This window comes from Lemur catta, chromosome 14, assembly GCF_020740605.2.
Source record: "Lemur catta isolate mLemCat1 chromosome 14, mLemCat1.pri, whole genome shotgun sequence".
Classification (NCBI taxonomy): domain Eukaryota; kingdom Metazoa; phylum Chordata; class Mammalia; order Primates; family Lemuridae; genus Lemur; species Lemur catta.
This window is the reverse complement of record NC_059141.1, coordinates 51,374,840-51,401,943: the sequence shown is the minus strand read 5'-3', so window position 1 is coordinate 51,401,943 and position 27,104 is coordinate 51,374,840. Positions and strand designations below refer to the sequence as shown.

General features: G+C 58.4%; 1 protein-coding gene across 3 annotated transcripts in view; it reads right to left on the bottom strand.

Moving 5' to 3' along the window:
• Positions 1 to 27,104, bottom strand: part of ZCCHC24 (zinc finger CCHC-type containing 24) — a 60,829-nt gene that overhangs the window by 13,400 nt on the left and 20,325 nt on the right. Inside the window, exon 3 of one of the 3 annotated variants that reach the window (XM_045569149.1) lies at positions 9,892 to 10,288. The exons of the other annotated variants lie outside the window; for them this stretch is intronic. Coding sequence (XP_045425105.1) covers positions 10,064 to 10,288 — 225 coding nt within the window. The 3' untranslated portion in view covers positions 9,892 to 10,063. Of the gene's footprint in view, positions 1 to 9,891; positions 10,289 to 27,104 lie in introns of those variants that run through there. 3 annotated transcript variants of the gene reach the window in all.

The following is a 27,104-nucleotide window of genomic DNA, read 5'->3' as shown; positions in this document are numbered from 1 at the left end:
ATTCAATGGTTTTTAGTATATTCATAGAGTTGTACAACCATCATCACAATCTAATTTTAGAATACTTTTGTCACCCCAAAAAGTAGCCCTGTGCCCATTAATAGTCACTCCCCATCCTACCCCCACCTCCTCACCCCACCCAGTTCTAAGCAACCATTAATCTACTTTCTGTCTCCATGGGTTCCCCTATTCTAGATATTTCCTATAAGCAGAAACATTCAATATTTGTCCCTTTGTGTCTGGCTTCCTTCATTTGGTGTGATGTTTTCAAGTTCATTCATGTTATAGCATGTGTCGGCACACCATTCCTTTTTATTGCCAAAATAATATTCCACTGCATGGACGTGCCATGTTTTATTTACCCATTCATCAGAGGATAGACATTTGTCTTGTTTCTAATTTTTGGCTATTATGAATAAAGCTGCTATGAACTTCATGTACAAGGTGCAGAGAGTTTTAAAAGTTGGATGAGTTACCCTGATATTTGAAAATGGGAAATGGAGAACATGACCACACTGGGCCAGAATTCCCGCTGGCTGAGGGTTGAGGAGTGGCTGACCCTTCAGTGACTGCACACACCCTCCATGTCACCTCTGTTCCCACCAGCTGCTCTATGCATTTATGTCACCTACTCAGCCCTCGAAGACTTTGAGTTTGAGACAGGCTTAAACACAGGCTGTCCATGGTGACTATTCAAAGTGTGGACCCCAAACCAGGGAGGGACAGCATCACCTGGAGCTTGTTAGAAATGTAGGATGTCGAGCCCCACCTTAGAGCTACTGAACCACAGTCTGCATTTTAACACGAGCCCCAGGGAATTCCTATGCCATTAAATTTAAGAAGCACTGGGCTGGCTGAGCACCGTAGCTCACGCCTATAATGCTAGCACTCTGGGAAGCCGAGGCAGGAGAATCATTTGAGGCCAAAAGTTCAAGACCAACCTGAGCAAGAGCGATACCCCGTCTCTACAAAAAGTACAAAAAAATTAGCCAGGTGTGGTGGCGCATGCCTGTAGTCCCGGGTACTCAGAGGCTGAGGCAGGAGGATCGCTTGTGCCCAGGAGTTTGAGGTTTCAGTGAGCTATGATGGTGCCACTGCACTCTAGCCTGGGCAGCAGAGTGAGACTCTGTCTCAAAAAGAAGGAAGCACTGAGCTATGAGATGATCTGTTTCCATGGTAACGTTTCCCTAGTGTCCACTTATGAAGTAGTGCATACGGGTTAAGAGCACAGACTCTGTGATCTTGGGCAAGTTACTTCACAAGGATGACAGTAACTACCACATAAGACTGTCCTGAGGATTAAATGAGATGATGCATTAAATGAGATAGCACTGCCTGGCACACGGAAGGCAAAACAGGGGTATTAGTACTAGCATTGTTTATTAATGTAGAACAACAGTGGTATATAAAATAATAACTTCTTCCTTCAGTAATCAGGTCTCTTTTTCCCAGGAGCCATTACTACCACTTGGTGACAGCCTACTAGAATTTCAGGCAAAACGCTAAGAAGGGACATCCATGCTGAGTGTGTAAATCTAAACTTAGAATGCGACAACAACACCGCCCTGATCTCTTGGGCCCACTGCCCAAGGCCTATCGGATCCTTATTAGCCTTCCTGGCCGCTGCCACCTCCCAGGGAGAAAGCTCAGCCTGGGCTATGGGCAGGGCAGGTTCGGGGGACAGGTCGGTCACGCCAGGGGGGCACTTGGCCTGCAGTCACAGCCCGGGGTCCAGTCAATCCATGGTAGAGGGGTCAGTGTGTGCCTCTGAAGGCACATGGAGCTCTGCTGGTCTCAAGTGAGTGGATGTCCCTACGACCCGTCCTGGTGCCACCATCTCCTCAGCTGGTGCCCACAGCTTCCAAGCAGCCACGGCCGCCACAGCCTCCCTTCTGCAGTCTTCCAGTTCAACCCACTGCCCCACGTCTCCATTCTCAGAAGCATCTACATGGGAAGAGGGGACGAGGGGACAAGGGAGTAGGTGCAGGAGCCTCCCCAGTGTTGGGATCTGAGACTCCTCGATTGAAGGGGGGAAGATGGGGACCCTGACCAGCCAGGCCCACTCTGGGATGTGGCTCTGCAGGCCTCTTGCTCAGAGAGCCGACAGGACCTGGCGCCTGGCCTCACACAGCCCGGGCAAAGGGCAGGGGTCAAGGTGTCAGAGGGGAGGGGTGCTGTCACCCCAGGACACTTGGCAGAGAGAAGTGTGGGGGCTGGGGCTGGGCTGGAGATGGACTCTGAGACTTCAGGTCCCGAAGAGTCCCTGCTTCAGAAATGAGCGGGAAGGAGACCCACAGGGACAAAGGGGACAGCGAATGCAGGCCCAGGGGAGAAACAGGAAGGTGAGAGAGAAGAGCAAGGGGTGAGCCAGGAAGCGCGGCCACACCGTGTCATTAGAAAAGCGGCCGTCTGGAGCTGCCCATCAGGGGGTGTGAGCGGCTTGGCAGGGCCCGGGGACCGGGCTCCCAGCCTCCTGCAGGACGAGACGTCCTCAGCACACCATTCCCACGGCTGCGTCGGGCCCGGCGCTGGGGGAGCCCAGCTCTGACACGCCACTGCACGGGTCGCACCCAGACCGCGGACTCCAGGGCCGATGCCTGTAGTCACATCTGGCTCTGCCTGTGCCTATGGGTGGGGTGGGGGTGGGGTGGCAAGCTGCTCATCCGCTCTGTGCCTCGGTTTCCTCATCTGGAACCCAGGACGATGATAAAGGGCCTGCCTCCTAAGCTGCTGGAAGGATCTGATGCACTCACGCCTCAGCCCAGTGACTGGCACAGCGCACGTGCTCAGTAACCGTTAGCTGCACGTACTTCAGCACGATCCTGTCCCCAGGCCTGGGCAGGGAGACGGAGCAGAGGTGTTTGAGGTGACGCAGAGGCCGGGGCTGAGACCAGCAGGCATAAGTCATGAGAGGAAGTTTCCAGAGATGGGAAGGAGGCCTGGATGGGGGTGGCGGTGGCAAGCAAAACAAGGAACAGCACTAGGTGTCTTCGCCTTCTCGAATTCTCAAGGAAGGATCAAGCTGCAAAGCTCTGGGATGCTGCTGGCAGGGAACATCACCAACCCATTTAACAAATCATGAAACTGAGGCACAGGGAAGGGGCAGGACTTGCTAAAGAGCTTCCAGTGTGTGAGGGGCAGGGGGAGAGGCCCAGCTGGCTCTTCCACAAGGCCATACTTGGCTCATTCCTTCTGTCTGTCACCCCCAAGCGTGTCCCCACCGTGAGGCTGAGGCCCGTGCTTGGGAAGAGAGAGCCCCCAGCAGGAATTAAATGAGAGAATTCCTAGGGCCTCCTGCATAGCCCAGTCCAGGGTTAGCCCTGCAGGGCAGGGGTGCAGAGGCAGGGGACGGAGGGAAGACAGGCCAGTGGGCAGTCTCAGCAGTGAGGAGCCACTTCCTGGAAGTGTTCAGTCCGACATTGTTTATGCTTACAGAGGAGGGCAGGGCCAGAGAGAGAAGGAATTTCTAACAGAACAAAGGCTTCTCTACGCCCCCACACTCCCCCTGCCTCCTCCCAGAAAGGCACGGCCTCTTCTCATAAACTTCGGCATGAAACAGACAGTAATCGCCGACAGCTCTGCAGGGGCCACCACCCGCCTGGCTGGGATGGATGCCAGGCCGGACCAGCTCTCCTGACCCAGGCCCCTGCCACGCACCCCCCTGGGGAATCCCATCTGCCAGGAGCTGGGCAGAGCTCAGAAACCGCCCTTTCTAGCACAGACAAGCCCTCTGGGGATGGGAAAGGCCAGGGGACTTGCTCAGGGACACACGCTGAGCTGGGGGAGGGATGGCCCTCTGACTTCCAGACTGGGGTAGGATGGCCGCGGGAGCATAGCCTGGGAAGTGGGAGGCCATGGCTGGCATGGGGGCAGGAAGGAGGACCCAAGCCGAGGGGCAGAGAAGGCAGAACTAGGCGGGGAGGTGGGAGAAGCCACCCAGGCAAGCCAGCAGCCTGGGAAGAGACACAGAGGTTGCTGACACTATCTGGGCATTTCTTCAGAATGGTTCAGTGTTTTCTTCCCAACAAGTCATGAGATCTCCTGAGGTTGCCTGAAAGGTGGTGAGCTTCCTGTCAGTGGGGGTATGTAAGCAGAGTCCAGGTGACCGGCTATCAGGGAAGCTGCTGAGAGGACCTTTGTCCTGGTCAGGCAGTTGGACCTGGTGACTCTGAGGGCACTTCCAGCCCCACAGCCCTCCCAACCCTTGCAGCAGGTGAAGGCCACCTGGGCAGGCGTGGCGAGGAGGCGCTCTCAGATGCTGCTGGGGGGGTGGCGGCTGAACAGGTATATTTTTCTACTGTATTTCTACAGGGCAACTTGGCAAGAGCCTTCAAACTTTAAAAAAATGTCCATTCCTTCCCCCAGGCAAGTCCATTTCTGGGCAACTGTCCTAAGGAAATTATCGGCGATGTGGACCAGAGGAGTGTTCAAGGATGTTCAAGCATGCTCACCACAACGTTAGTTAAGACAATGAAGAACTGGAACAAGCTAAACATTCAACAACACTCTGGTTCCCTAAATTATGTTCCACCCCTTGGATGAATGACAACAAAGCCATTAAAATCGTTATGATGATTTTTGTTAAGGGTTTGGGAAAACGCTTATAAAGAAAGCGAGATAAACAACCGAGCAGAGTCCCTGCTCCAGCTGCGAAAGGGAAAAATGTGCAAGAAAAGGGCCGGCAGGAAATCAGCCAGAAGGGTTCAGAGGCTGGGCTGCTGCTGGTTTTATTTCTGCTTGTCGTCTTCTGTCCCCATTAACAAATTGTCTGCAGGGAGTGGCTATGATGGGTGAAGACGGCAGCTAGCCGCCCACTCCCCACACCGAGGGCCCCTCCTGCCCGTTAGGGGGTGCGCTGGCCTTTCCCGAGGCCGTGGGAACCCACAGGAGACGGCGGCTCTGTCCATACTTGTCCCTCCTTGCCCCTGCAGGTGTGGACCCTGGGGCCTGGCCACCAGGCACTGGCTGGGCTCCAGCTGCCGGATCGGTTGGACCACAGAGCCACCCTGCCCCCACCCATGGAACCCACTCCCCACCCCGGGATCCCATCTGCTCCCTCGATTTTAGCGGAAGTCAGCAGTACCCACATGTTGTCCCATGACACAGAGTGTGACTGGTCACTCTGGCTGTCCATGTCCCTGCCCGTGCTGCCTTCAGTCCCACCAGGAGAGCGTAATCCTTTAGGGTGAAGCTCGGTCCCCTCGTGGGCCCTGCAGACTGAGTCCCTTTTGCACAGAGATGGCATTGTGTCCTTTGGCAGCTCAAGGCGGAGCATCGCAGGGACCCCAGGGCCAGGAGGGCAGCAGAGTAGGGTGCTGAGGGCCTGTGGCTGTGCCCCGCCTGTCATGATTCCAGGCTGGATTCTGCCCAGTACCCACAGCCTCCGCTCTGCAGACACGGGGTTCTGGCTGTGGGCCTGGACACCCCCAGACCTGGCCTCACCACCTCCACCTGCCCTGAGAGCAGGCCTGTGCCCTGCCCAGCCGAGGGTTAGAGAAATCGCCGTCATTCTGTCATTAGGTGTCTTGTCAGTGTCCTGACATCCACCTATGAGCTCAGCACGATCCGTCCCATGTTCCAGATGAGAACACTGGAGCATGAAGAGGTTACGGAGCTTGCCCAGGGCTGCTCCGCCAGGAAGTGGGGGAGTCCAGCTCTGAACCCAGCCGTCTGATGTGGGCCCACTTTCTCAACCGCTGTGCAACGTGCCAGGATTGCACAAAGAAGAGAGCCCACCAAGCTGGGACGGTGGGAGACAGGAAGGGACTGCTGCCGTCATGGGTCCTGGCACACTGGGGGCTTGCCGTCCCCTCCTGGGCCTCAGTTTTCCCATCTCCAGAAGGAGGGGTGGGACTGACCGCTGGGCAGGGTCACTGGCCTCCCGGGAGGCCCATAACTCAGCGTGTGCCTGGCGGCCCACTCACTCCGCCCTCCCATGGAGCGCGAGCCCAGCCCCGCCGAGCGGCCAGCTGAGAGGCTCCGCTGGAGCCAGGAGGAGCAGCGGGAGGAAATAAAGAACAGATGGGCCGCTTGCCGGCCCCGTCCCACCCGCTGTGCCCAGTCTGCGTGCTTTCCTGCAGCCTGGCCGCTGAGGTGGCCCGGCCTCGAGTCCACCTTCCCAGGGAGGAAAAGCCCCAGTCTCAGGGGTCTGAGATGGCCTTTCCACCAACGAACAGCGGCTGAGCCACTCGGCAGCAGAGGAGGCATGGGAACTGACCATGGACTCCCGGCCTGGCCCAGGACTCTCTGTGCGGCCTTGCTGGCCCTGCCTAGAGGCCCTCCTTGCAGGAGGGAGAAGGCTCCTCTCTTGAACCCCCTCTCCTTGCTCCCCCTGCTGTCCCCCAGCTTGAGCCTAGGGGTGACAGGGGCTGGAGGTCGCAGGCGCAGGGCGAGCCCTGGCTCTCCCATGCCCATCCTGGAGCCTCAGTTCCTGCATCTGCGACGTGAGGGGGCTGCTCTGGAGGAGCCAGGGATGCTGCCATCCAATGGGCACCTACCATGTGCCACGCACTTCCTGACCTGACACTCCGCAGCCCCTGCCTCTGACAGAGAGCGCACTGAGGCCCAGAGAAGCCAAGCAACCTGTGCAGGGCCCCACAGCACGGAGCCGAGACTGGACCCCCATCTGCTGACTCCAGTGTGACACTCTCCACCAAATGCATGGCCCCTCCATGAGATGGCTGTGAGAAAATGAGAGGACAAGCCTGCTCCTAGGAACACAACCCCACCTCTGACCTCTAAGCCCCGGCCTCCACTTCAATATTCATTCATTCGCCTAACACTGAGCACCAACTCTGCACTAGGCTCTGTAGAAAATTCCAGGAATATGGAAATAGATGGGGAATGCCCTGACTTCGCAGAGCTCACAGTGTGGGGCCTTCCAAAGGGGTCAGCTCTGTGACCCTTTCATCAATCACGGCCCACACCAGCCTTGGACACCCCTGGCCACACACTCCCAGGCTCAAGCCCCAGTCGGACTCGCACCTGTGGAAACATGGCTGTACCCACAACCTCGGGCAGAGGCCACACAGGCCTCCCCGGTGACAGTCACGGGCCAGTGCACGATGCACGAAATTATTTAATCGATCGCTGCAACAGCCCCACAAAAGCAGCACTCTTAACCCCAACAACAGATGGGGAAACTGAGGCTCGGGGCCGGGGCAGTGTCACATCATCAGACGGCAGAGGGGCTGGGATCTGAGGTCAAATCTGTCGAGGGCCGAAGCCCATGCTTTTCCTTCCCCTCTGTCCTCTGCGCACTGCTTTAGAGACCCCCCAAAGACCCCACACTCACGTTTCCACACACGGCCTCACAGGCAGCGGGAGGGCCGCCGCGCCTCTGCAGCGTGGTCCACGCAGCTGCAGGCTCCACGGAGGCCCCCGAGGAAGCAGGCGGTCAGGGGGACAGGTGGGCTGGGCCGCGGCCTGCAGGATGCTGGGAGGGAGGAAGGATGCCGAAAGAGGCCACCCGGGGCTTCCTCTGGAGCCTCAAGAGCCTCCTTGTCTGAGCACAGACGTCCTGGCCTCCTCGCCAGGCCCCCTCCCCTTTGCTGGGTTCCTGCCGCAGCCCAGCATGGGCCCAGAAGGCCCACCCCAGTTCCCAGCCCAAAGTCACCGCAAAAATGCCATCCTGATTCCACAACACTAGGGTTTGTCAAAGTGCAGGGAACAATGGAAGCTTTCACAGTGACAGGAAAAGGCCTCAGGAAAACCTTGGGGATGGGGGCACAGAGTGGGGGTGTGGAGATGAAGGAAGGGGCTGAGATAGAGAGGAGAGGACAAGCAGGGGACAGAGACCCGGGAGAGTCAGGGAAAGAGAGACCCGATGTCAGGCATAAGGGACGGGGCAGGGACAAGGTGACAGGAGCGGCAAGAGGGGTGATGGGGAAACAAAAGGGAAGAGGAGACAGGGACCTACGGAGGGACGGTGCCCCACAGAGACCAAGAGGCCCCCCAGGACCCAGGGGGTGCTGAGACCCCTACACATCCCCCCACGCCGTGCTCCAGGCCCTGTGCCGGGCCCTGGGGAGCCCCCGGCCATATGGCCACAGAAACCCCCTTTCCAAATCCCACCCCAAGGCCAGGCGATCTGAAGTAATCTCAGGCAAAACTTTTTGGAAAGCAAAATACTTTTTAATCACATGAACAGCCACTCCCTAAGTTATCTGTTTCCTGCTTTCCTCCCTTAGCAAACCACACGGAGCACAGCTCAGGGCGGGCAGGGGAAGAGGGGCCAGCGCAGAGGGGTGGAAAACATCCGAATCGCGGGGATTGCTAAAGACACGGGTTTTCCTCCGCGGACTGCTGGTCGCCCGTAGCGGGTGGATGTGAGGTTTGCAGGCGCCCTGCGGTTTGCTGATGCTGGAGGCGACTTGTTCTCCTGAGTGGGTTTCCAGGTCCCTGCACATCCGGTGTGGGTCCCCTTTGCTCAGCAAGCCCTTGCTTCTGAGCGCGCCTCTCTCTCCTGCTACAGCCACAGCTGCAGGGGGGCCAGGCGGGGTCTCCCCAGTACTCGAATGACCACTCAGGCTTGGGGTCCCCCACCACAAAACACACAGGGCATCCGGGCCCCTTCCCTATCTGGCCCCAGCTGACCTTCTGACCGTAGCTGCTGCCACCACCTTCTACAAAACTTAAGCTCAGATAAAGCAGAGCCATCGCCTTTGAGTGGCACGCTGCACCTCTGGGCCTCTGGCTGGTGCCTGTGCCCCTGACACTTCTCCACCCAGGGAAAGTCCACGTACCCTTTGGGCTAACTGCCCTCCTCGGGTGCCCACCCCGCCACCGAGTCCCAGGTTGGCTGGCACCCTAGCTGGGAAGCCACCCACCACCTTCTCCTGGAGAAGGCCCAGCTCCCCAAACTTCCAGAGGGCTCTGTGGTTTGCACCACTCACTTAGCTCTGGGTCATGTCCTGCTCTGACCCAGCCTTCAACTTGCAAGACTCAGAGAGTTCATCTCGGATTTAAAGAAATTTCACAAACTGTCATCTTGTTTCCCATGAGCCTCTCCATGTGCTATGGCCATGCCAGCCCTCCGTGTCTCTCAGTTCTCTGCAAGCACCAGGCCCAGGCTGGGCTCAGAGCCCATCAGCAGCAGGAGGGGACCCCAGCTGTGGGCAGTGCCAGTGATAGGTGAGGTGTGAGCTGGACAGTAAAGGACAGGGCAGAGGTCACACAGGCAGGAGGTGGCAGTGCTGAGGCTGGCCACTCCCAGGACGCTGACCTCTCTGGATGGCGGTTTCAGGTCAGTGGTGCCATTTCCACAGGCCAGCCGGCCCCTGGCTCTGCATCTGAGGCCGTCCCTGGCGAGGCCTGGCTAGACGCGGCTGTGATCAGCCCAGCCCCACCTGGCTCGAGGGAGGCTCTGCACACATCCTGGGGCGGGAAGGTGGTGGGTTAAGAGGTGGAAAGGCCTCAGCCTGGAGTGAGGCTTTGGTGTGAGGGCCACAGCCCTGGGAGGAGGGGACGGGGAGCTCTCAGCTAAAAATAGCAATGGGGGAAGGGCGTGGAGGGTGGCCAAGAGCCAGAAAAGAAATCTGATCTGCCCTGGCCGGTGAAATGCTGAAGTCAGCAGTTTGGGGCCACTCTGGCAGGAGCCGGGGGCTGGGGCCCTCACTACTGCCTGGGGAGAGACTGTGGGCCTGACCTCCAGTCCCTGCTCGGTCGTCGCATAAATCACCTTCCTCTGGGCCTCGATCTCCTCACCTGGCCAGCGAGGGCAGAGAGAGAGGCAAGCTCTCCACCCCGAGAGCGTCCACTGCGTGAGCATCGGAGCTCACAGCGCTTAGGAGGCCACAGCAACCACTGCTCTCGGGACTGCCACACGCTGGACTCAGAGGTATTGATAGCTTTGTTGTGATCCTGTTTCCAGATGTGAAAATGGAGGCCCAGAGGGGTTAAGTCACCTGTCAAAGGTCAAAAAGGAAGTGAGTGGCAGGCTTGAACCCTCGCCTTTAGGGCTGTTGTCCAATTCCCTCACTGCTGAGCGAGATATCAGAGGTCCAGAGAGCCATGGACTGGGTTCAAGGTCACCTGCAGCCACTCCAATCGGGCAGAGCAGGGGTTAAGAGGCCTCTGAGTCCAGTCGGGGTGTTTGCCAGCTCTTCCCACAGCTCCCTGGCGTCGTCGGGTGTTGGAAATCAGAGAATGGGCTGTGTAGAGGAGGGTACCTGTGCACACGAGTGTGTTTGTGCGTGTGCATGCGTGTGCCAGTGGCTCCCGTGGTCACTGCAGGGTGCCAAACGTACAGCACAAAGCTCTCGGCGTTCTTCCCCTTCAGGGTGGGGGCCTGCGAGGAAGGGCGACTTTTCCAGGGGGCCGCAGGGAGGAAGGAAGCCTGACATTTCCCAATCCCGCTGACCCTACTTCTTCACCCAGGGGCTGGAAAGTCATCGCAAAACTGAGCCTTCACTGTCCCTAAGGGCCAGGGTGCTCAGTGCAGGAAGCTTTGCAGGAGGCAAGGCGATGGATGTCCCCAGATGGTGTGTTCCCCTCCCTGGGCCCCAGGTTCCCCAGCTCTAAAACACTCACAGCCCCTGCCATGTGCAGGGTTACTGCCACCAGCCATTCCATCTTCCCTAGAACCCCTTTGGATGAGGAATCCAAGGCACAGAGAGGCTGGGAGATTTCCCTGAGGTCACACAGCCAGGAAGTAGCAGAGCTGGGATCCAAACCCAGGCCTGGCTGACTCCCACAGCACCGCAGGCCTCCCACCTGGCCTTGAGCTCTGACCTTCTCCTTGCTCTAGTCTGCCGACAGCCCTCACATGACAACAGCCCTGCTGGTGCCCTGGGAAGGGAGGAGAGGGAGTGTGTGCCCATTACAGGGTGGGGGCTGCCTGGTGATGCCTGTCCTCGCACCCACCTTTGCACACCCCCGTCACACTACCTAGCAGACTTTGTCTCCCAACCAAATCCAGTGCCGGCTGCACTTCCTCCTGGAAACTTCCTTCCCTGCTCTGCTTGCAGGGACCCCTCTGGTCTCTGTGCTCACCCCGCTGCCCCCACCTCCGAGGCTCATCTTGTCACTCTCCGCCATAGACCCCTCCAGCAGCCCCTGGGCCCACTCCACACTTGCCGAAGGAAAGCCACGCACACGCCCCTGCACATGTGCACACACACGCCCTCTGCCGGGTCTAGCCAGGCCCTCTACAGTGCTGACGCGGCGGCGAGCCTGCCAGACGCCGACCTGCCCTCAGGGAGCGCCTGTCCCAGAAGAGCGCTGGCTGGTGTGGGAGCTGGGCTCCCCCGCAGTGGTCACCACGCACCGTGGTGGCAGCATCGGTCATTCTCCTCACCGGGAAACGAAGCTCATTCCCAAGCCACACAGCTGTGAAGTCTGCGTGTGTCCTCCTGACTCCAGACACCCAGGCTCCTGGTTCTAGAGCACAGGCTGCCCCTCACTCACACTTCAGTGTGCATCAGGACTGCCTGGGGTGTCACTGGGACACAGGCTGCTGGCCCCACCCCTAGGTGAGGGTTGGAGTCTCTGAATCAATAGGTCCGGGGTGGGCCTGAGAATCTGCATCTCTAGCAAATTCCTGGGTGATATTGATGCTGCAGGTCTGGGGACCCACTTTGGGAACCACTGTCCTAGACGATCCCAGTCACAGTCTCTTAAAGTAGGAGTGTCGGTCAGATACTGTCTCCTCCACACTGCCCCCACATGCCCATTCTGCCACCCAGGAAACTGAGGCATAGAGAAGGCAAGGGACTTGCTCAAGCCATACAGGGAGTTAGGGTCAGAGCTGGGAGTGGAGCCCAGGGCTCCTCATGCCAGGAGCTGGCTGGGTGTGGGACAGTGGGGCCGCCGGACTTGAGAAGGGCAACAGCCTGGAATGGGGGTGGGGGTATCTCTTTACAAGCAGGACTGGTGGTGTCACTGGCAGCAGGGTGCTGGGGGCGGGCTGGCCTGGCTCTCCTGGCCCAGCCCCAAACCTGTGACTCCTCAGCATCTGGAAACCATCACAGGGAACAATGATCGTGGAGCAGGAGGCCTGGCTGCTCAGGAAAGCAAAGGAACATGGGGCCTGCAGGCACCTCCTGCCCCCACCTCCACCACGATGTTTGCCTTGGCACCGGCACTCGCAGCTCCCAGCGGGCCCAGCTGTCGGGAAAAGTCAGCCCCTGAGCTACAGGCGTGGGGGCTGGGGGCTAGATTGGGTGCCCAGAAGCCTGGACAGAAGCCCGCAGACCCTACCTTAGCTCACTGCTCTGTCTGCAAGACTCCCGGCTCATGACTTTAGCTCCCTGGGCCTCAGTTTCCCTGCAGGGAGCTCAGGGACTACCCCAGCTGGGCTGGCTGCTCTCTGTGTACCGGAGCAGCTTGATGCCTGGACCGAAGTTGTCCCCAGCGGTCCCACTTGTCCTCTGCAGGCCAAACAACCAGTGATGGAGCAGGGAAGGCATTAGGGCGACGGTCGCTGTGAGCATTTACTTTGCCGGCCACCAGCTCTTCCATTCACGCCCTCAACAAATATTCTAGAAGAGGGTGGCTACCGAGACAGGCAGCCCCCGTGCACTCACAGCCAGGTGGGAAAGAGGAGAAGAGCAAGTATCTCATTTAAACAATTACAGCTGTGATGAGGGCTGTGCAGGCATGGGGCGCTACGGCAGAGACCGGGCCCTTACTCAGAGTGGATGCCACACAGCAGCGTCTGTCCAGGGCAGTCTGGACCTGCCCAGTCTCTGAGTCTCACAACTTAAATTGCTTCAAGGCGGGTGTTTCTTACCTCCTTCCCGCCCCTGCCCCAACCCCAATGCACTGCCACTAACAATCCTTGTGACCTGGGATAAGTCCCTTCCCTGCCCAGGTCTCAGTTTCTGCATCTGTCAATGAGGGGACAGGGTAGAACCAGGAAAGTCAAATGCGTCATCTCATTGGTCCACTTCAGTTACCTGCTTCCACAACACTGTGTTCAGAAGGACTCTGCAGCTGCATCCAAGCTCAACAGCCAAGAACCGTGGGATTTTGGTGTGCCTGTCGCACCATGGCCATGGGTGGTGTTGGCATTCCCGGGCCGGGCGATCACTAAAGCTCTTTCTGGTGCAAATGTTCCACCAGGAGACAGCCCACAGCCTTGGGAGGCAGAGTCTGGGTCCCAGCCTGGGCCCTTCCTCCCTACCCTGGGCCTGGAACAGAGGCTAGCTCTTGCCCTGCTGGTCCACATGGGTGCTGCACCTTCAAAACATGCCCCTGGCTGCAGAAGCTCCTTAGAACCATGACTCTTCCTCCAGGAAGCCTTCCCTACCAGCCCTCCCTGCAGACATCTCCCCAGCTCCAGGGGCCACATGTGCTTTGCGCATCTCTGCAGGAGGCTCTGAGGATGCACCACTTGGTTTGTGTGCCTGTCCCCTCCTCCCCAGGCTGCTCCTCAGGAACAGAGCCCCTGTGGGACGCCACTCTGATTCCCTGGACCCAGCATGGGTCTGGCACAGGACAGGGAACCTCTGGGGAGGAGGTGAAGGACAGAGTGACCATTTGGGCTTTCCTATCAGCCTGAGATAAGCAGCCCGAGAAAAGCCAGAGAGGTCGGCTCATGAGGAAGGGGGCTGGGCAGCAGCCTGGCAACTTCCTGGACAAGCATGCTGGCCGATGTTCCTGGTCCTCAGTGTGGCCATTGTCTCCAATGGTCCAGAGAGCAGGCTCAATAGGGCCTCTGTCCCTCCCTGAGCAGGCCGGCCCAGCTCAGTGGTGTCCCAGCCGGGCAGCTGGGAGGCGAGGGCCGACACTTCCTGTCCCCACTGTGAGTGTTCGGAGAGGCTGGGGGAGGAGGGGGGCTCTGAGGACAAGCACCCATCTGTGTCCCCCAGAGAAGAGCTGCCCAGCTGGGGGAGGAGGCGGGAGAAGGGAGAGTGGCGCTAGGGACCTGCTCAATCCTGTGTCTCAGCCCCTCCTCTCCCAACTAGCTCTCCTTCTGAGCTGGGGCTGTCTGGAGGGCCACTCTGGCCCTCTTACTCTTCCTCAAACAGCCCAACACACCTGTGCCTCACCTCAGGGCCTTTGCATTTACTGTTCCCTCTGCCAGGAACACTGTTCCCCCAGATCTCCACCCAGTTTGCTCCCTGCTTCATTCATCTCTATTCCAGTTGTCACGTCCTCAGAGACGCCACCGCTGACAGCCCTATTTAAACATGACCTAACACCATAGCATGTCCCTTTGTGTCTGTTTCTTTACTGTTTGCTGCCCCACAAGAATGTGAGCCACATCCTTTCCTCATCTTTCTTGTTCACTATGGTACGTCCCCAGTGCCTGGAGCAGTGCCTGGCACACAGCAGATGTTCAGTACATACATGCTGAATGAACAGACCAAAGAGGCGCACTTGAACACTGACCTACACGCTGAGAGATGTGCGGAGCCCCGTGTTCCGGAAGCATCTGGCTGGGGTGGCTGGGGAGGAGGCTGTGGAGGGCTTGAGGCTTAGAGGCCAGCAGAGGCCAGGCCACTCTGGGCCCTGGGACCACATCGCAGAGATGGATGTCAGCCCAGGAGTAATGGGGAGACAGGGAAGGGTTTGAGTTGGGGATGCCAAGGTTAGCCTGGCATTTGGGGAAGATCTCCTTGGCTGGGCATGGAGAATGGATTGAGTCGGGGGGAGGGACTGGACGTGAGGACACCAGTTGGGGGATGCTGCCACACGGCTGGGGAGAGGCGACGGTGGAGGGTCTGGCAAGGGTGGCAGAGAGCAGAAGCGTGAGGGACTGCGAGACAGGCAGGAGGTAGAGTCAGCAGGACTTGGGTTAGCCCTGGGGGAGGAGAGCAAGGGCTCAGGAACACCCCCCAGGTGTCTGGCGTCAAACATTCTACACAGCTGTGGGGCGGGCCGGGCACTCCCCTCTTGGCCTGTGACAGCCCTGGCCCTGACTAGGACAAGGCCGGTGGGGCGAGGGAAGGTGATGGCTGTGTCCTGCGTTGGCAGGGATGGATGGGGGGGGGGGTCCCTGGCCATAACCGGGCAGCAGGCAACAGTGGGGGATGGGACAGCAGGTGATAACTGTCTGCCGTGGCTCCTGTCCTCAGGAGTCACCTATAAACCTGTCACCTGAGCCTGTATAAGGTTCCCCTGGGGGCAGTTCCACCCCAAAGCTGATTTGGAGGTGGGGCCAGGCACCCTGGTACAGTGCTGTAATTAATTACACACACACACACACACACACACTGCCCTGCAGGTGAGCAAAAGAGCTCAAAGTGGGAAGGGCCAAGCTAGACATGGCTCGGCCACGTGAGCGCAGGCCACTGAGGCAGGCCCAGGGCTTTCCCCGCTGTTCCAAAGCAGTCCTTCAGAGCCGAGAAGAAGGGATCTACAGAAGAGGTGTTAAGTCTACAGCGGAAGGAGACCCAGGAGGGAGAGAATGAACCTGGGGTCTAGAAGGACACAGCCGCACAGTGTGCACACGGCCCGGGCACGGCACATACCAGCGCGGGACTGCCGCGGTCTCGATTCATTTCCCACGGGGCCTCCTCCTCGCGGGGCAGGAGGCTGAGGCCAGGGGCGGCCATGTGGCCTCCAGCACCACACAGCCCGGAGCTCAGGCCTCCTGGATCCCGCTCAGCCCAGTGCTCTGGGAGAGTCTGAAGCAACCGTGGGGTTGGAGGCAACTTCCAGACAGTGCTCCCAGTCCCTCCTGGAGTGCCGTGCCCTGAGGCCCCACCATACCACTCCCAGAGGGCCTCTCGACCCTGAGGCCCATGCTATGCCACAAGAGAGGGTGTTCCAACCTGCCCCTGGCACCGTCTCCAGGCGCCCGTGTTCCTTCCTAGGGTGGCACCAGGGCAGGACCCGCAGCAAGTCAACCGTCCCCAGTCCCCGGAGCCCACCCACATGTGCCCCTGACAGTGCCCTGACTGTCTCTCCTGCCCTTGCCTTGCCCCCAGCAGCCCAGACAGCTGGAATCTGAGAAGCGGAAGGAACCATCTGGGAAGTGTCGGCGTGTGTGAGCCCAGGAGCAAAGTCTCCTTGCTCTGCCACCCAGGGGCAGTGAGCCTGCATGCTGCTCTGGGCCTGGGCAGGCACAGGTCCCCAGACGCGCAGGCGTGCACGCACACGGGGAATGACACGGCAGTGTGCTTCCCCAGGCATGCACCGTAGCCGGACCTGCCAGCTCTGTTCTAAGTCACTGACAGGGAGGCAAGTGGTAACGGCAGACTAGCAGCTCCTTGAACCTGCTCCAGAACTCCCAGGGAGGTGGCTGTTGGCGTTTCCCACTAACCTCCCAGGTCCCTGGGCTTGGCAGCAGGGAGCACCCGCAGGAGCCTCTGTGTGAGTGTGCACAGGCATGATGGGGAGGGCGTACGTGCGTGTAGGTGCGTGCGGCTGGGCAGAGCCCCTGCTCTGTACCCACCTCCGCAGGCCTCGGCGGGTTGGGGGCAGGTCCAGGGCTGGCCACCCACAGGAAGCTCTGGATTCCCCAAAATGATAAAAATAGCTGCACGGAAAATTGGGAGAATTGCACCGAAGGAAGAGAAAATAAAACCACTCCTATCTGGTCTGGAAAATGTCTTTCTATTTCCCCGGCCATGGGCTGCTTGTGGCCACGTGGGGGAGTGGTCACTGTCCAGCTTGTGGCCTTGCATCCCCTCACCCAGCCGAGCGCAAGCGAAAGAGAGCCCCGGCTGTGCAGCCCTGGAGACCTGGGCTTGATCCTGACTTTGCCACTACCGGCAGCAAGAGCTTGGAGAAGTTTCTGAGATGCTCTGAGCCTCAGTTTCCCATTGCGTAAGTGGGGATAATAATATCTATCAGGCATGTCGTTGAGAAAATGTGATGAGCTCATGAACATAAAGTGCTTGGCACTTAGTTGGAATTCGGTAAATGGTAGCCATCATCACCGTCATCATCATTCTATGGACACTTGCCTAAAATCTCGGATGTCTGAGGCCCCTACACTCTTTTTTCTCCACCCCACCAACCTTCTGGAAACCCAGGAAAGTCTCTGAAACCAGCATTTCACCTTCTGAGTGAATATGAGTAAGTCCACCCAGCCTCTTTCAACAAACACAAGCCCCTCGTCCAAGACAGGTTCTGCGCAGAGTGTGATGAGCTGGTGGCTCATGTGGCCGGTTCTGCCAAACCTGGCGCACGGGTTTTCCCATACAGGACCCCATTTCACCCTCCCGGCAACTCTGTGAGTGATGCTCTACCGGCCCCCAGCATGGAAAGGGCCCGAGAGGTGAAGGGACCTTCCCAAGGTCACACAGTGAGTGAGTGGCAGCTCCCCCTACCCCCAAAGCCTGACTTTCCCAGCCTCTAAGCCTGATGGCTGCTGGCACACGGTGGGCACCAGGCCTGCGGGGGTGGGGGGGGGGACAGAAGACAGTGTGGTCTGGCAGGCAGGAAGCAGCCCGGGGAGCTCATGTAGGGGCAGGGAGAGCCTGGCCTGGGCCTAATGAAATCTGCCAGGCTACAGGCTTTAAACGTGTCATCCTGAGTCGCAGGGCTGGTCTCTGTCACCTTGGGGGGACCCGAAGGTTGACTTGTTCCTATAGGAAGCTTATGGCTCTGTGCAAAAAGCCAGGCCTGGGAAGGACAGGCAATAAATAGCTGGGAGGTAGGGGTCCCTGGGTTTGGGCACCAGCTCTATCAGGCAAGTCACCTCCTCCTTCTGGGCCTCGGTTTTCCCATCTGGAATTGGGGTATGAGTGAGAGAGAGAGACAGGGAGAGAATGTTTAGGGAGGTGCTTTAGATGCAATAGCCTCTAATGTCTGAGCCAAATCTGACACTCTGGGAACCGATGGCTCTGCTGTGAGACGGGGCTGATGCATTAAGAAATGCTGCTACACGTCTAACACGCCGCCCTTCTCACTGCACGGACATGCGTGCCCCTCACACTTGCCCCGCCTTCCACTCCCCGACTGCAGTGTTGGAGGAAGAGCTGGAGCAGAGAGAGCTCCATGGGGTCTCTGCTCTCCCCACCCCACCACTTCCCCCCGGGACAGGCCCTCCAGGCCGAGGAGGGGAGGGGGCACACGTCCAAGCTTACACAATCGCCACCTTGTCTTGGGGAGACAAAGGCCAGGCCCCAGGCCTCGGTGGCCAACTGCCCAGATGGAATGACAGATCGCAGAGTTGCTGAATTTAGAATTTTAAAAAAATGTTAGCGCCACCATAGCTTAAATTCTTGGAATCTCTAGAATTCGGGATAATAATGTGTTACAATCATAGACAAGGAGAATCTTCATCTCAAAGAACAATAATAGCACACTGAACACAGACATGGGGAAGGGTTCAGAGTCACATAATTTAGGTACGGAATAATTATAGAACCTCAGACTCTTAAAATCACAACATTCAGAACAACCAAGTGTCCGAAGCAGCTAATGTGGGAAGCCTAGCATCCTGGAATAATAAAACTGCAGTCACATGATCTAAGACATTTGGGACCAAACATCAGACAGTGTTAGAAACGGGAACCCCAGGAATATCCATTTCTGAGTCTCATGGGACCTTGTAATCTCGCACTCCCAGGGCCTCAGGACAATCTCAGTGGTGCTCACCTGCACCCACCCCAGCCATTTCAGACCCGGCAACGTGCTTCTGCCCAGCACGTCGGAATCACCTGGAGAGCTGAGCAAATGCCCATGGCCAGGCCCACCCTGAATCTACTGACTCAGAATTTCCAGCACCAAATAACAAAACCAAAGCAAAGATCCCCCGGTGATTCTAATGTGACACCCTAGTTGAAAATCACTGATCTGGTCCAACCTCTCCTCCATGTTACAGATGGGGAAACAGAGACTGCAAGTAACTGGCCCAAGGACACACAGCAGTGGTTCCCAGCCTCTACACCAAGGACAAGGCCCCCAGGCTTCTACTTGCTTCTTCTGCCTGGACCCCTTCAGCTCTAGTGGTCCTGTCACTGCATCTGCATCAGAGGACCCCTGCCCCAGCGGTGTTCCTAGTGGTCTTGGGTACCACACAGGCCAGGACAGAGTGAGACATCCAGATCTGCTAAGCTCACAGAGCCCGCCCCTCCCTTCACCCCACCCCACGTGCTCAGAACCCTCCAGGTTGCTTTAAGGGAAGGCCACAAAGGTCATCAAGGCCAATCCCCAGCCTCCAGGGAGGCCTGTAATGAAAAGAGGCCCAAGGGAGTCAGAAACTGGAGTCCTCACTGTCACTGTTCGCTGGGTGTCCTTAGACAAGTCACTTGGCCTCTCTACATTAAAATGGTCTCTAGGCAGGAGGTTGGACGGAGAACCCCTGTGACCTCACATGAAATGGCCACACATTCAAGGGGACAGAGCCCTCAGTGTCCTTTGCTGGCTGGTTCCTGGTCCGTGAGGAAGTTGCTTCGCACGTCTAACCCTATACATTCCAACTGCAGTTTCAGCCCTTCGCCCTCCTGCATGAAGATGGAGACTGTCTGGCACAAACGCCTTTTGCCCTGCACCCTACCTGAGGGTGCCCCTCGTTCCCGCCCTGTCCCAGGTCTGGCCGGCCTTGCTGACTCTGGTGGCAGCCACACTCCCAAACAAATGGGGGTGGTCTCATCAGAGGCTGTCAGAGCCTCTGCCCAATTTCCATTTCACTCCGGTGCACTCCCGGCTCCTAAGCAGCCTGGCAGGGCAGGGGTCTGCCTGGGCCGGGGGGGTTTCCTCCAACAAAATGGGAATTTCCAGCCAAGAACCCCCAGCAGGCTATGGAAAGCAGGCCCAAGATGCAGCCTCCAGGAATGGGGAAGCGGAGCCTGGCTATTCCTAGACCAGCATTTCCCAGACTTTCAGATGCCCGCGAGTGATCTGAAGAGCTTGTGAAAATGTAGATTGTGAGCCAGCAGGTCTGGGCTGGGCCCTCGGCTGAGCTTGTGCATTTCCGATAAGCTCCCAGTGCAGCCACTGCTGCTGGTGCACTGAGCACACCTTTAGGCAAACCCTTAGGTGTTCATAAATAAAGGCCTTTTGATCCCTAAGGGCACCTTACTTTTTGCTCAGCTTGGCTTGCGAGTCATCTCCAGCTCTGTCAGCTCATGAGACCCACACAGCAGCCCTAAGGGACAGGATGCATAGTGCTGGGTCCACTGCACAGCAGGGGAAGCTGAGGTGTAGCAAGGGCAAGGAGCTTGTTCGAGGTCACCCACTTGGCTCTGCTCCTTCCCCTAAACTCCCCCCCAACGGCCGGTTAGAACCAAACACCTTGGCAATGAGCGGCCTCGCCCAGTGACTTCCTGTCCTGCTTCCGACTCAGCTGTGTGGGCCTGAGGCCTCTGGGGGCTTCCAGGGGCCTTGATGAACGGTGCTGGCGACTGCTCTGGCTCCTTGTGGCCTGAGCTGGTGGGATGGGGTCGGGGAGATTAGGAATCAGCAGGCCACAGAGCCAGACTCATCGGGCTCAGATTCCAGACATGCCCTCGGCTCCCGTGCAACCCGGGGCACATACTTTGCCCTCTCTGAGTTACCGATGACACGCGCCATCCCTGGTACACAAACGATGTGCCACCAACATCAGCACCCTGCCTTTTCCCCCTCTCCACATTCCAACTGAGGCTTAATCATTTCTTCCTTTCTTCTGCACACATTTATGACAGCACAGCCTCTGACGCAAGACTGCTGGGGAATGCATCCAAGCTGCGTGTCCCTGGGCAAGTCACTCACCCCCTCTGTGCCTCAGTTTCTTCTTCTGTGCAATGGAAACAAGAGTGCCCAGCACAGAGGGCTACATGAAGGTCAGATGAGTCGGTATGTGTAAAGCGCTCAGAGCAGGGCTTGGGCCACCGTGAATGCTCCCGCGAGTGCCAGCTACCGCACTGTTCGTGCCATCTCCCTCATGGCTGGGGCCTGGCTCGGCGGCGGGCACCATAGCAGATGCTGGGGATGGAGTGTGGAGGCAGCAGCAAGGGCTCACACTCGGAGCACCCGCTCTGTGCCAGGCACCATGCTATGTGACTTCCTGCCCCCACTCCCCTGGAGATCACAGTCAAAAGAGAATACAAAATACTAAGCTGGTTGTGCAGAGTGTTTTGGGGACACAGAGGTGGGAGCGGCTAATGCACAGGGAGGGCTGAGAGGGCCTTTGGGGGGAGTGGGACGCAAAGCCCTGTCTAAGCTTCTCACTCCCCAACAAGGAACAAAGGAGCTCGGGTTTGACATCATGCTCACCGCCCGGGGTCACGCCCTCCTCCTCACCACCACCCCAACCTGTGGGAGGAGAGCTACCTGGCTCCCACACAGCCTGGGGTGCACATTTTCTCCCACAGGCGGATTTCGGCCAGCGCCCGAGCACAGCAGGTCCACAGCGTGTCGTGTCCTAGCGGACGGATCCCAATTCTTGTGGGCAGAGGGGGGTCGTGGGAAAGGCTGGGCCCTGGGGTCAGACTGACTTGGCCTTACCCTAACCAGCTGAGGGGGCTCTCTGTGCTACTCTGTTACAAAAGAAAAGAGGGAAGGAAGGACGGGATAGACAGATGAAGAAAGAGCAGAGCAGTGGGCAGACGGGCCCCAGACAACATCCCGGCAGTGTGGGAACCCAGAGAGCAATGAGACGAAGGCGCTTTGTGAGCCAGGCAGGAGGGAGGTCTGGTTTCTCCAGGCCCCCATCCCATCCATGTGCATTTCTTCCCTGCACCTGCTGCCTGATTTCTCCGAGGCCCTAACCTTGGAATGGGGGCCTGTGCTGAGGGGAGCCAGATCCCCAAGGCAGGCCAGGGCAAGGGTGCCAGGTCCTGTAACCCAGCAGCTGGGCCCTGGCCACTTTGTCCCCACTCCAGACAAAGCCACAGGGTGCAGGAGGGCCCCAGGTGGCCACCCCAGAAGCGGTGGGAAGGGACAGTGTTGCTGGGGCGCGGCCCCCAGCTCACACCTGCTGGAGAAGCCCAGACGCCCTCACCCGCTCACCTCCGGCCATCCCAGCACACGTGGCTACTTGCTGGCCAGTGGAGCAAGTGGTCCGACCTTGCAGTTTTCAAAGCGCAGCTGCCTGCCCGATCGCCTCTGAATCTCACAGAAGCCCCGAGAGACGGGCTTCGTGGCCCACCCTGCTTCATACGTGAGGGTGTGCGGGCCCAGGTCAGGGTCGACTTGGCCAAAGTTGAACAGCTCCTGAGTGCCAGGCCTGGGGCAAGAGCTCGGCCATCTGCCCCAGTGCCATGCTCGCTCTGCCAGCCTCAGACACAGACCTGCCTGGGAAGGACCCCCAGGAAGCAGGAGAGGCTCGTGCAGGATCAGGCCTGGGCTGGGCAGGGCTCAGCAAGACGGGGTAGGAGCCAGCTCCAGGGCACAGAAGGACACATTTGGGCTAGGCTTGGAGAATAAGAAGGAGAAAATGAGAGTGAGCGACAGGCTGAGGCCACAGCACACTTTCTGGGGGCTGAGAAAGCTCAGCCGGGGTCAAAGGGCAAGCACTGTGGCCCACCTCCTAGGACCCAGGCAGGGGCCGCACTCCAGGGTAGAGCAGAGCCTACCTACCCACGGAGGGGGAGTCCCTGTCCTCTAGGGACTAGATGGGGAGGAAGGACAGGTAAGAAACCACTGCAGGCCTCAGAACCAAGTCCCCAGATGGGGGTGCTGTCGTGACAAGTGGGGTGCAGAGACGACAGCGTGGGCTGTTAGCTGGGGAGACACCCCGAGGGAGACGGGCTCAGGCTGGGCTCTGAAGGGGGTAAGGGCGGGAAGAGATCAGGAGGGGACAGCATGAGCCCAGGGGTCTATGTGTGCACGTGTGGGGGTATGCATGCGTGTGCGCACACATGTGCACGGCTGCAGGGGTGGGGCAGGGAAAGGAGGGGGAGGGTTTGGGCTGTTACCTCCCTCGTGCCCCAGGCTGCTTCTCATCTACCTCCCACGGACCCCGCAGCAGACACGTGACCCCACTTTACAACGGAGGGCAGATCCAGCCCAGCAGGCCCCGCAGCCCGACACGGAACACTGACGGCACGAGCTGCCGCTTACTGAGTGCTCGGGGGATACTGAGTGCTCGGGGGACGCCAGGCACTGTATCGGCAGCTTCGCACCCACTTTCCCCACAAACACCCCACAAGGCGGTGAGCCCATTTTACAGATTCCCGGGAGAAGTAGGCAATGTGGCCAAGGCCACACAGCTGGGAAAGGGCAGAAGTGAAGTCTGAGTCCACCCAAGTGAGACTCCACTGCCCTGGGCTCTCCCATCCTCACCAAGTTTGAGGGCACCACGGGATGACCCTGCCAGAACCTTCCACAAGGCCTGGAGAGCCAGCTCCGACCTTAGTTACTCCAAAACGAGAGGGAGCCATGTGGGGGGGGGGCAGGCCGAGAGCCTGGCACACTGGAGGCCCTCGGCCAGTGAGGAGTTCATGAGTGAGTGGGTGAGTGAGTCTTTCCGACGTTCAGAAAAGAGCAGTTCCTCTGAGCTTGGAGGACAGGAGAAATCAGAGAGGGCTTCCTGAAGGAGGCAACACCGGGAGCTATTCAGCCCAAGGGTGCACTCACTCTGCCCCAGTGCTGCATTCACTAGGCCTTGCAGGTAGTTCCAGACTGCCAGGCTCTGCCAGCTTCCCTGTCTCTCAGGGCCCGGGGCAGAGGATTGAGAGCGTGAGGCCACTGACACATCTAGATTCCTGAGGACTCCTAATCACCATCTGCGATCCCTTTAAAACGAGAACTGGCAGCTGAGGATGTGAAACTGGCCCTCCTAGGCACTTTCCTGCCAGCCGCAAGACAGCAGGAAGGATGTAAAAGTGGTTGCCCGTGAACCCCGATGCCCAGCGCCCCACCCTGCCGTCACCCCACCCCCACCCCTCCCCCGGCAGCTGCTCCCACTTCTGAGCCAGGGCAAGCCCTTGGCAAGTCCACCCCCTGCCTGGGCCAGAGGGGAGCTGACAGCCCACAGGTGGCACTGTGTACTCCCAGCCATGCCTCGCCACCCCTCCTCCCAGAGCACCCACTTTGGACAGGGCAGAGCCTCCAGGACTCGGTCCCTGAAGCCAACCCGGGTGACCCAAATTCAGCAGAGACTTCCCCTGCCCCCTCCCAAGGCTGCTGAGAAAGCACATCCTCGTCACCGGCCTCCCTGCGGTTCATCCCAGAGGTAGCCCCATCTCGGGGCACGAGGCAGGAAGGGGGACCACAACTGCCTCTGTGGACCCCACAGTCCTGAGCATTCTCTTTGACCTCTGGGACGTCTCAAACCAGTTTGAAAGAGCTGAGTTGAGGCATCATAATAATGACGGAGTTAACAGAGTCCTAACAGTGAACACTTGTAGTGACCGTAAGCTGCCGGGCACTTTGATAAGCACTTCAGATAAAATAACTCATTTAGCCTCACGACATCCCACGAGATAGGGTGTTTTAGTATCTTCAATGTACAGGAGAGGAAACTGAGGCCTAGGAAGATTGGATGACTTGTTCCCAAAGGCGCACAGCGGTGACGAGGCAGTGTTGGGAGGCCAATGCAGGCAGGCCGGCTTCCGGGGCTGTGCTCGAAGCCACTGCCTGGCAAGGACAGGGCCTCGCAGGGCGAAGGAGGAAAGCCCTGAGGCCGTGACACTGGGTTTGGGGCACTGCCCCAAACATCAGCACCTCCACCAGAGTCACCACCACCAGCCAAATGGCAGGCACAACGCCCCCAGCAATGCCCATCCCAGCTAACATTCTCCAAGCACTCACGACATTCCAGGTTCTGTGCCAAACGCTGGAAAACCGTGGCCCGGGCCCCTTGGCCCATCAGCCGACCCCAGGTTCCAGAGGAAGCCCTGTGACATCGCCCGCAGCGTTGAGTCCTTGCTAGGCACTGCCCTGGGCCCAGCCCTTCCTCAAAGGGATCCCACAACGATGCTGCCGCCGTTCCTTCCTTCTGGACATTTTATAACCAGTACAGGATGGGGCACAACGCCTGCTTTGCTAATTCCCCCGTCCAGCATTAAAAGGGCTTTCTGTCTCTGGTGTTATCTTTCTGCCTCTCTTCCCTCCCTCCAAGGATTTTTTATAACATGTAGTCCTTAACCCGGGTGCTGTGAGAAAACCTCAGTTTCCCCACCGGTACATAGATGTCTGAACTGATCGATGGTTTTAAACCTTATCAGTCTGAGAATATTTTCTTCGCATGTTCCTTGCCATGTGAGGCTGCCCTGGGGGAAGGAAGGGGCTAGGTCCCCCGACTGGCCCATCAAAGCCCGCATCGTCCTTCCCCACACCACTCAGCTCTGGGCCTCCGAGGAGAAGCTTCTAGGCCCAGGCCCAGGGTTCCGCATACTCTAGTCCCTCTCTGCCTGCCCCCTCCTGGGCTCCAGCCGCTCTGGCCCAAGAGGACACCCAGACCTGCAGTGGGGTCAGGGCTGGAATGAGGGGTTGGAAACCCCAGGCAAGGGTCAGACATGGACTGGTGGCCTAGGCCCTGCCCGTCACCTTCAACACCCTACAACCCCCAGGGACCAGACTGCTCTGGCCTGGGGAGGGGCACAGGGGCTGGGGTCCGAGAGCTGCAGAGCCCAGGGTGAAGGAAGAAGAGTGGGCCAGCCCCCTCTTTCCCCTGGTCCCCTGCCCTTCTCCCCAGCAAGACCCTGAACTAGTTACATCCCCCCTCCAAGATCTCAGCTGTTCTGGGACTCCATTCTCTCTGGCTCTATTTTCCTTCTTCTTTTGCAATCTCCACGAAACCCGAGCTGCAGATGGGTGGGGGCGATGATTGTTTTCTGTCTGACATCTGGATTTCATTAGGCGCCCTGGGCATGCTGACTCGGAACGGCAGCTCCCCTGCGCTCGGGCCCTCCCCGGACCTGCAAGGAGCCGGCTTAGCTGGACCCAGGAGGCACCGATGACAACACCCCTCCGACCTCCTTCAAAGAGGAACCGGCAGCCCCCAGGAGTGTCTTGGGAGTGACAGAGGCCGAGGCCTCAGAGGATTTCTGCTCCCGGGTCAGCGCCTGAAGGGTGATGCCAGGCTGGGCAGGGCTGGGCCTCACAGCCATGGAGGGTAAGGGGAGGGTTTAGGGAAAGGACACAGGGTCCTGGTGTATGGCCCCCACCCCACCCCAGCCCTCCATTCCTACAGAGGTGCTGAGTGCGTCAAGGCAGGGAACCCTGCACCAGCCCTAAATCACTGATGAGGAAAGGGGGCCCAGAGAGGTTAAGCGACTTGCCCAAGGCTGCACAGCAGCAAAATGGTAGAGCTGGAATTTGAACTCATAAATTTGAGGCTGTTTCCTTTGACCTCAACAAAATATCCCCCCTGTTACCATCAGGGTCCTCACTGTTGGCACGTGGACCCTCACCCCTGCCTGAGCTTCAGAGGAAGGCATTATCTGGCATTTCATGTGCTATCACCAGAGGGGTCTACAGTGGCCACCAGTGTCAAGCTGTCCCCAGACACTGTTCGGGGCCGTCTCGTGGCTTTTGTGGGCCCTAGCCACGTTTGCCTTCGTAGGCAAAAAATGATTAAAAATTATATTTTCTGACTGCATTAGTATAAGGGCAGATCTCCAGGCTGGATTCATAATCACATGTTCATCATCATTATATTCATGTTCTCTTCCGGTTTGAAAATAAATGAAATGAAACATTTCTGCAGATCCCTAAAGTACCATGGGCCCTGGCGGCGTGGCGTGCCTGCCGCTCCTCACAGGGAAGGCGTCTGGCCACTTGGTCAGAGCACCTTTGATGTTCTTCATCTGACCTGGTAGTTCCCTGTCTCCTTACTGCTTTGCCCTTGCCGCCTGACTGCACCAACTGGCATATAAGCTCCAAGAGGGCAGGAACCTGTCCTGTTTTGCCCACCGTGGCATCCTCAAATGCCTATGGCATGTTTGGCACATAGTAGGTGCTCAGTAAATATCTGCTGAATGGATAAATGAAGGCGAGCCTATCTGTAGGTGTATTTGTAACCCAGCTGGTGGCACTCACTTGCCCAGGTGGCCTCAAAGATCTGGTCACTCACTTTGCTGTCTTCTCCCTCTCCCCACTCTGGGCACCACGCCCTACAGATGATAATTCCTCAGTCTCCAGAATCCATCCCTCACCTCTGACCTCTGCTCGCCCCTGCCCTATATCCAGTCTCGTCGGCGCCTATCCGGGCTCAGGGGCTGGCTTCCTCCGCAGCCTTGCCCAGCCTGCCACTAGCAGGGCCTTTCAAAATGCCAGTCCGAGCCTGTCACGATGACCCTCCTCCCTGCCCTCCAGAGAGTCCAAGTTTGTGCCGC